The sequence below is a fragment of the Penaeus monodon genome, chromosome 38 (genome assembly GCF_015228065.2).
Source record: "Penaeus monodon isolate SGIC_2016 chromosome 38, NSTDA_Pmon_1, whole genome shotgun sequence".
Lineage (NCBI taxonomy): Eukaryota > Metazoa > Arthropoda > Malacostraca > Decapoda > Penaeidae > Penaeus > Penaeus monodon.
In genome coordinates this window covers 24,461,251-24,471,014 of record NC_051423.1, presented here as the reverse complement: position 1 = coordinate 24,471,014, position 9,764 = coordinate 24,461,251, and the positions used below count along the sequence as shown (strand labels likewise).

General features: G+C 43.9%; 1 protein-coding gene across 1 annotated transcript in view; it reads left to right on the top strand.

Annotated features, from left to right (window-relative positions):
- The window catches only part of LOC119597016 (transferrin-like), an 18,257-nt gene extending 8,861 nt beyond the window's left edge, over positions 1–9,396 (top strand). The window contains exons 2-15 of the mRNA XM_037946448.1: positions 3,005–3,101; positions 3,426–3,565; positions 3,960–4,090; positions 4,239–4,383; positions 4,546–4,715; positions 4,840–4,961; positions 5,176–5,348; positions 5,642–5,882; positions 6,050–6,204; positions 6,424–6,606; positions 6,819–6,983; positions 7,958–8,088; positions 8,237–8,380; positions 8,524–9,396. Coding sequence (XP_037802376.1) covers positions 3,005–3,101; positions 3,426–3,565; positions 3,960–4,090; positions 4,239–4,383; positions 4,546–4,715; positions 4,840–4,961; positions 5,176–5,348; positions 5,642–5,882; positions 6,050–6,204; positions 6,424–6,606; positions 6,819–6,983; positions 7,958–8,088; positions 8,237–8,380; positions 8,524–8,748 — 2,222 coding nt within the window. The 3' untranslated portion in view covers positions 8,749–9,396. The remainder of the gene's footprint in view (positions 1–3,004; positions 3,102–3,425; positions 3,566–3,959; positions 4,091–4,238; positions 4,384–4,545; positions 4,716–4,839; positions 4,962–5,175; positions 5,349–5,641; positions 5,883–6,049; positions 6,205–6,423; positions 6,607–6,818; positions 6,984–7,957; positions 8,089–8,236; positions 8,381–8,523) is intronic.
- The last annotated feature ends 368 nt before the right edge of the window (positions 9,397–9,764 follow it).

Genomic DNA, 9,764 nt, shown 5'->3' with positions numbered 1-9,764 from the left:
CACCACAGGAATACGCGTAGTTTCATTGCATTGCTCAATGGTGACCCGTTCTATCAGTGCTAGAGCAGAGCTTGTAACGTGAATTTTGTATAAATTTATTGTTTTGAGCATAGCATTAATCTTCCACATATAATGCACAGGGATGCCTGATATAACCTGGGGTTGCATATGTCGCCTAATAGACCAATGCTCGAACGTTATAATAGCAGGTACCGGTAAAACCGAAGTTTCGAGTCAGTGTGACCTGTATTTATGTCCGTTCATTAATGTTGGACTAGGTTTTTTTTATTTATTTATTAATCACGCCCTTATCACACTGTAGTAGTCGCTTGTATGTTTTGGGTAAATCACAAGCGATCGTGTGCTTCGTGATAGTTAGATACCTGTAAAGAATGTCACGAGCCCCACCACAGATACGCAGAGGAGAGCGGTTTATTTATAAATTTTCCCGGCTCCTTCAGTTCACTTCATTCGTACGGCATTTTGGGTATAGGGACCTCCCGTCGATAAAGTCTGACATGCATAGCTAGACATGGCTACCTTGGCATTTCAGAATTTCTGAACTGAGAAGATTTGCATGTGAGAAAGCTTGCAAATATTTTTTCACGTCGCCGTTCATTTGTGTATACATTCCGTCGCATATCATTAAGTGTTGAATTCAGTGTGGTAGTTAAGATAATTTTGCACTGGATCTATTGCTATTTTATCTATTCATTGCATTATTGTTAAAATGAACGTTCGTGTTTGTCATACATTTCCCCTCTGTGTGAGCTCACACTCACTTTCATTTTCATTCATGCTCACTCTCTCACACACATACACACGAGTGGGTACTCATCCACGAAGAACAAAAGACACTGGAACCTTTTCATTAATAGGGTTTGTTGCTGTCGTAGTTGTAGGCGTAAAGATCTATGATATATGTCTTGCACGCGATTTTGTCAGTCGTGACGAGTGATTAGTATATGATATAAAATTTCTTATTTTACATACATTTCTTCTCTATGTGACGACAATTGGTTCAAGCAAATCCTTGCGGATTGCAGGTGTCGTTTCCCTTATCTACGCTTATGTCTATCAGAGACGGTTGGTAGTTCAAGCCAGGTCCACCATGTGGATTGCTACTGATGTCTCCCTTCCCTATTTTCTTCTTTATTTTTGTGAAAGTAACACAAAAAATAAATAAAGTAAAAGGTATATTAAAAACTGCAAATTTATATAAATAACCCTGCTGCAGAAACGGTCACCTTAGGAAAGTGTGGGAAGGACGTCATCGGAAAATCGCCCTAAGCCTGTGGACCAGAATGTTCATCAGTACAGACATTAAGCTGCCTGAGGATGCAGTGGAAGCGCAACGCCTGCCAAGACGTCCGTAAATTCAGTGAAGGACCAGGAATTCGACAGTGCAGGTACTAGTATCCCAGGATGCTGTGGAAGGGCGACGCCTGCCTGAATGCCCGCAGATCCAGTCAAACTCTAAGAGCTCGTCAGTGCAGGTATCATCTGCCCTGAGATGCTGAGTTAGGCCTGGACGAGGAATATGAGGAAGTCTAGACGAGTCCAAAGTCAAGGAGGACCTGTACGAGGCCTTCAAGGATGTGTGGACGTTGAGGACAGATGGATTCGCCAAGGACCAGGAAGAAGAAGAGGACGACTGGACAAGCAGCCACGAAGATAGGACAACGCAACGAGAGCGAGATGACCAGCCAATCAGGACCATCCAAAGTTGGCTCACACTTTGAGGGCAATTTAAGGTGCCTCGAGGGCAAGGCGTGAGTAGGTGGCTGAGCAATATGACGTGTACAGAAGCACGATTTGTGTAAGCTATTAGACCAACAGAACACGAGGCTGTTTGCCTGATTCTTTCAGTTCGCTCCCAGGAGTCACCGTGAACAGGTCACCACCAGCCTCCGGCCCCCCAGGGCTGGCTGGCCGGACACGCGACACTGAGCTCCGCTCCTACCCTAAGACATTGTCTTCCCATTACTCTTCCTTAATAAAGAGTCAAGCCGTGTAACCACTATCACTGACCAACCTGTCATAGCCATTGTACGAAGGTTCTGAGCCTTTTACTATATATATATATATATATATATATATATATATATATATATATATATATATATATATATATATATATATACACGCACACGCACACGCACACGCGCACGCACACACACACACACACACACACACACACACACACACACACACACACACACACACACACACACACACACACACACACACACACACACACACACACACACACACACACACACACACACACACACACACACACACACACACACACACACACACACACACACACACCACACATACACATACACATACACATACACATACGCATACGCATATACACACATTTGGTGTGTGTGTGCGTGTATGTATGTATGTATGTATATATATATATATATATATATATATATATATATATATATATATATATATATATATACACATATATATGTGTATAGGATGTGCATAATTCTATTTCTCTTACCAGTGGACTACGTGGTTGGTTACCACGCGGATCCAAAGTCCCAAATAAGAACCACCCGCTCAGCGAGGGCGGAGGTCACATTTTATATATCACCTCGTTTGACCGGGAGTTCGTGTCAAGCACCCGGCGCGGTAAGGCCGGTTTAGCCCTCTCTCCCTCCGGGCTAGCTGGCCGCGACCCGCATACCGTGATTACCCCTATAACTAGACATGTCTCGTGTGTTCCTAGGTGTGTGTCAACTCTTAGAAATAAAGAGTCACGCCGTTAAGTATAACTACCCTCTACTCACCATTGTACTAAGGTTGATAGCCTTTTACAATGTGTGTGTGTGTGTGTGTATGTGTGCGTGCGTGCGGTTGTGTGCGTCCGTGTGCGCGCGCGTGTGCGTGTATATGTGTGTATTTGTATTTAGGGTCATTGTTGTTAGATGGCCCTATGCAAGTCCGATTTACTCAAGTGGCTCGTGTCCCTTCCTTGCAGTGCGCGTGTGCGTGACGGGAGATGCTGGCGCCGTGTGTGATTCCCTGAGAGCCGACGCAGCCGATCTTGACATCACTTGTGTCCCGAGCTCAGACAGGTTTGGGCTCTGTGTTTTGAATGAAAAACGTGTCTGTACTGTTTATGTTACTCTCTTGGGGTGTTTATGTGAAGATGTACAAAATAACAAACACGCACACACCCAACTATGCTCTCACACATGCACACACACACAAAGACACGTATAATAATAACAATAGATAACACAAAAAAGTACTAGGTACCACCCTAGCCAAGGGGGTGCTCCAGAGACTCCAGCATCGTAAGAATCTGCTTACGAGAGGAACAGAAAACGGGGAAAACATAGACCCTTGGATTTCCTCATTTTCTCGCGGAGTGTAACAAGCAGCTCCTAATTCGGCAGGTATGAGTGCCTGCGGCGAGTGGCGGAGAAAGAAGCGGACGTGATGCGAGCCGATGCCGAGGACGTGTATCTCGCCAGGGAACTGTACGACACACAGGTACACGTTATCGCGGAAACGAGGACCATCGAAGAGCAAAAAGGTGAGCAGAATATAGAATGTTGGGATAGTTATGGACCTTTTTAGACTGAGGTATCTCTATGATTTTCTAAATTGTTAAATTAGTTAAAACTGAGAAAACCTAAGCAAATAGCGTTTTGATGGATAAAAGGCTGAAGGCATTGGTGTGATGAGGGTCAGAATGCGATGAAGGATAATTCGATATAAAAGCGTTGGCACAGTTAAGCTTGCATTAAGAAAAAAAGGTTAGGTTTGCAAACAGTTGTAAAACCTTGCAAAAGAGCCAATAAAAGAGACGGTAAAGAAGGGACACGTTATAAATAAACACGTTATAGATATCAGGAGAGAGGGAATGCACGGCTGGTTTAGATTACGTTTCAAATTAACTGAAAAAAAATCATCCATGCGCTTTGCAGAACCAGGTCGGTATGATGGCGTGGCCTTAGTGAGACGGTCAACGATCAAGTCCTTGGAGGACCTGAGGGGATCCAAGTCCTGTCACACTGGCTACGGAAGGACGGCTGGCTGGAGCATCCCTTTTTCGCACGTAAGTACCGTCAGCAAAACTAAACAGGAAATGAGAACACTTATTTTAACTAATAGGAATAACTGAAAAAGGCCACTGTGAATCGATGGAAAATATACCCTATAGTTCAGTGTAGAATCCACATCAAGCCTGACCCTTCCTTCCACAGCTTCTGGAATTGGGTCAGATTCAGTTGAACTGCCAAAGCGACATCACAGTCGTGGAGCATGACCTGAAGGCGGCTTCCAGCTACTTCGGCCTCGCCTGCATCCCCGGCAGATGGGTGCCGGACGATAAAACGAACGCAAGACTCAGTAAGTAGGGCATGCGTCAGTGTATACAGATTTAAGGTTCAGGAGCAAATAGCAGTCTCTGAATATCATTCATCTATATAAGCTTACTCAAGATGGCTGCTATTTTCATTTTCAAGGCAGTAAAGTGATATTCCGTTTAACGTCCCTCTTCTCTCTATACAGAGGCTGAATACAACAACTTATGTACAATGTGTGGCGACCCAGGCCGATGCGACGACCAAGACGTGCACGCGGGCTATGAAGGGGCTCTGCGTTGCCTGGTTGACTCGCACGGGGACGTGGCGTGGACGAAGCGGAGCGCCGTCTCCAAGTTCTTCAAGAAGAGGACTTCTGAAAGTGACATTAATTTTCGAATGCTAAAAATATTGCGACTTCACTCGATAGGTGAAAACTAGTTAATAACTACAGTATTTCTATTGCGATACACCAATTATATGAATCTAAATGTGCTTTTAGGTGGCTACGTCAGACTACGGCCTGCTGTGTCCCGACGGCCGAGTGCTAGACATTGACACAACCGAACAGTGTCGCTGGGCCACCCGCCCCTGGACCTCTTGGCTCACGCGCTCAAATGCAGAGTGAGTATTTTTAGCGAAAAAAATCCTTTTACTGTCTATACTATACATGTGTTAAACGAACACTAATGCCTCTCTTAGTTGTTTTAGATTTTACTAAGATCTTCATCTGATACGGCTACATATATGTACAAAATGAAATGACAGTTTCTTGATGCCAGTAAAAAAATACAAAAATATACCAACTGATACACCATCTTTTCTCGCATCTCTCCAGCAATCAGAAAGATATTACAGTCGCCCTCACGAAGCTGATGGAGTCGGCCTCGCCACCACTGAACGAGGGGGCAACACTGAAGCCTTGGGCCAAGTATATCCTGGGTACTGAGGTGCCTTCGGTGATTCACACTCTGTCGCCTCCTGTCACTCCCTTCAAATTCCTGAATGAAGGTAATCATTTTTTTTTGTTAAAGGTAGAGATCCATATTCTCGTTTTTCTGTCCTTTGGTTTTGTTTTCGTTTAATAAATTAGTTTTTGCCTCTGTGTTTTCATTATTCGTTGCCCGTAATCATCTCTCCCTTCCTTCGTTCCTTCCTTCCTTCCTAACTAACTCCTCCCTCCCGTCCTTTCCCTCTCTCACAGTTACACTCTGGCTATACATCACTAGTGACGTGCAGTAACATGATAGCATTGCTTGGATCAGAGGATGGATTCGGATCACATTACCTTTCTCTCCCTAAAGCTGGGTACGACACGACCATCGACCGCCTGGGCTGCCCCGAGAAGCCCGTGCGAATGTGCGTGGACTCCCGCATGGGCCGGGACAAGTGCCTGGCCCTCCAGCAGGTGCTTAAGTCCCGTCGCATCCGCCCCGCCTTGGAGTGCATCGTCCCGACGCCCCCCGACGACTGCCTCGCCATGGTGGCAGCCGGGAACGCCGACATCACCGCTGTGGACGGAGGAGACACATTCCGTGGTCACACGTGAGTACGCGATCGCCGCCTCTGGCTAAGCCTTCCTGTCTGTATTTATTTTTATGTAATTTTCACGTTAAGCAAGAAAAGTTGTACGAATCGATGTACATCATGTCAATTTTGTTTTCTTAGAAGGAATCTCTTGATGTCTAACCTCAACTTCTGTCTCTGCACAGGGAATATGGTATCTATCCGGTGGTAGCAGAGAGGTATGGGCTCCTGGATGCATCCTACTTTGCTGTAGCTGTGGTGAAAGCCAACTCAGGGATCACTTCCATAACCCAACTCCATGGCAAAAAATCCTGCCATACTGGTATTGACAAGACGGCAGGTAAGATATGTACATGAGATATGACTGGCTCTAAAATTGGCTTATTAGTTACATTTGATTAGTGCTTGTCCTACTCATCGCACATTAAGAGTAAATTATATTCTCTCAGAATGATGGTTAAAATCCACATATAAATATCCATCTGACGGAGGCATGGGGCTTCGCGCTGTATGCTGTAGGTCATCAAGAGACGTTCCCTGATAGTTTTAATCTAAACAGGTTGGAAGATTCCTGTAGTTACGCTTCTGGAAGCGGGGCTCATCCAGCCGGGTAACTGTGACTTCGCGGGAGAAGTCGGCAAGTTCTTCAGCCAGTCATGCGCTCCCGGGGCCAAGGATAGTAACTACGACCCGCAAGGCACCAATCCCGACTCGCTGTGCGACCTTTGCATAGGGAACGATGGTGAGCATAGAAAGCCTTCGCATTTTGTGTTTCAGTTCCTGGGCAATGTAAAGCGGGGATACAAAATGGAATTTCTTCCCATTTTTCAGAATTTCGTACTAGTCACTACAATACATTCATACATTATAATCACTGCATAATCAATTAAACCTTTCTATTATTCCGTTATTTCCTTTTTCTCGACACGATGATCACCTCTTTCCCTCGCACAGTGAAAGGCGTGAGCGGACCCACCTACGCGGGAGGGAACCCGGAGGGCAAATGCAAGCGGTCCCACATCGAGGCCTTCTACGGGTACACGGGGGCGTTCCGGTGCCTCGTTCAGGGCGGAGGCGACGTGGCCTTTGTCAAGCATACCACTGTCACCGAGAACACCAGTGAGTTATCTCTGCCTTGCAGGGTGGTGGGAGGCGGTGTTTAATCTCGTCTGCTCGGTGCTGTTCTGTATTATCTTCTTTAACATTTGTAGGCACTGATGTTCTTTCTTGTTTTGGCTATCAACAAAAGTTTTCTTGCTGTTGTTATTATGATTATTATCGTCGTCGTCGTTGTTGTTGTTGTTGTTATGATAATTATTAGTATTATTGTTATTGTTGTTGCTATTTTTGGTGTTACTACTGTTAGAAACATTATTTTACCATAATTATTATCAGTTTCTTCATTATTTCTTTATGCTGCCAATTAAATGTTTGACAAGTTTACAGCCTGCCTTAAGCTGTCGTACTGAAAAAAAAAAAACATAATTCAATATATATATATGTGTGTGTGTGTGTGTGTGTGTGTGTGTGTGTGTGTGTGTGTGTGTGTGTGTGTGTGTGTGTGTGTGTGTGTGTGTGTGTGTGTGTGTGTGTGTGTGCGCGTGTGCGTGCGTGCGTGCGTGCGCGTGTGTGTGCGTGCGTGCGTGCATGTGTGTGCGCGTGCGTGCGTGTGTGTGTGCGCGCGCGTGTGTGTGTGTGTGTGTGTGTGTGTGTGTGTGTGTGTGTGTGTGTGTGTGTGTGTGTGTGTGTGTGTGTGTGTGTGTGTGTGTGTGTGTGTGTAGATTGATAGATAGATAAAGTACATTCCCATGTACATGAATTCAATACTATTTAATTATATCATTCAGTGTTAAGCGGGTGTCCAAAAAACTATTTATAAATACATATACAATAAACATTACAATTTACTGTTACTAAAACTGATCATTAATGTAAATTTATCTTGAAACAAAATTGTGATACTGTACTAAAAAATTAATCTCTCATACTTGACAGTAACAGATAGACAGGCATAGCTAGGTAGATAGATTGGTAAAAAGATAGCTAGACAGATAGGAAAAAATTCCCCTAGCCTGACCACCAAATGCTTGCAGACGGCAACAGCAACGCCTCCTGGACACAGGGCCTCCGCGCGCTCGACTTCCGGCTGCTGTGCAAGGGCAGCGGCGTCGCCGACGTGGCCGACTACAACACCTGCCATCTCGCACGAGTTCCCGCGCACAAGGTATAAGAAACAGTTTAAGCAAAGTCCTTTGAGTTTACACTGTCTGCAGTCAATCTATGGATTTACCTATTGGAGTTTTTAGCAGTGACTGAATGATTATTTGAGATTTCTCCCCCGCACTGGACGTTTTCTCCCCTTACTCTTGCAGGTAGTGACGGGGATTAAGTCGAATCCTGTGATGGTGGAGGAGATTAGGATACTACTCCTGCGCGCCTCCCAACAGCTACCGAAAGGACAGGATATTTTTACCATGTTCGGGCCTTATCATGGAAGGCCAGATGTCATCTTCAAGGTAGGATTTAGCTAAATGATTTGTCTTATTTTATGATTACTGAAGACTATCATGTGATGATAAAAACAGTATGAGAGGGGGGAACAAATAAAAAAAGTTAAAATATACAGCATGTTAAGGACATTTAATTTCATTCTCCGTAGGATTCTGCCACGGAGCTGGTGAATCTGCCTGAGGATGCATTCCACAAGTCCATAGACACCACTTACTACCGAGCCCTTACCGAACTCAGTACCTGCAGCCCCAAAGACTCCCCACAGAGTGGACCCTACAGCCCGCAAACCCATAACGAAGCTCCTGCTGCCCCATCGTTCCATTGTCTGCTGGCTGTCACCTCTGCTGCCATAACTTGGGCTGTTGCCCGATAGTTCTTCCGATGTCTGTGATAGGTTTAGCTGCGATTCTGTAGAAAATGCTCCACCCTTCCTTCCAGTTTACTATTTTTATATACCATTACCTTACATGAGATCTTAACAGAAATCTTTAATTTCTTTTAAACTTGTATATAACTGTTACTTCATATATGATTAACTATTGTACAAAATAATATTGCTGTTACATCTCCTAAACAAAGAAAACACTTTAATAGAAAAAAAGATAATCAAGCATCAACCATGCTAGAATTATTCTGCTATTTTCTGAAGTTATTTCATTTAACTGAACAACTCTTGGGATAGTTATACAAAAAATCCCTTTGTAAAAATGCAATTTACTGTTACTAAAATTGATCATTAAGGTATATTTCTCTAGAAACAAAATCAAACCACTAAGTTAATCTCTCATACTTGACAGTAACAGGCCTCTTTATGAATTACTACATGCCAAATGTATTATATTATGCTTATGGATTTGAAACGAATCAGTTGTTAATGACCTATATGAATAAGTGTATTGTTTTGAGCAAATATGCCATGAAAAAAATGTTATTTCAATAGAATATACGTTAAAAACCAGCATCTGCATTGACGTCCTTGTAATAATTACATTTATATTAAAGTAAAGTTGTTATCCACTTCCTTGTGTGAAGTACATTCTTACCATTTAGAAAAGAAAGTGAGAATAAAAAAAAAGAAAAGTAGCAAAATGAGGGGCTGCACTTCATGAAACAGTGGTACTGAAGCATACGGATAATTAGTTTAATATTCAACATGAAATCATCTACCACATCACCAGGTTACTTAAGGCACGACCTACATTCTCTTTGCGAACTAATTCATTGGCGCCAAGGAAATGTTCTTTATACATCAATGGTCCCACGAGCGCTTTCTCACCTGACCCCTATACACACACACACACACACACACACACACACACACACACACACACACACACACACACACACACACGCACACACGCACGCACGCACGCACGCACACACACACAC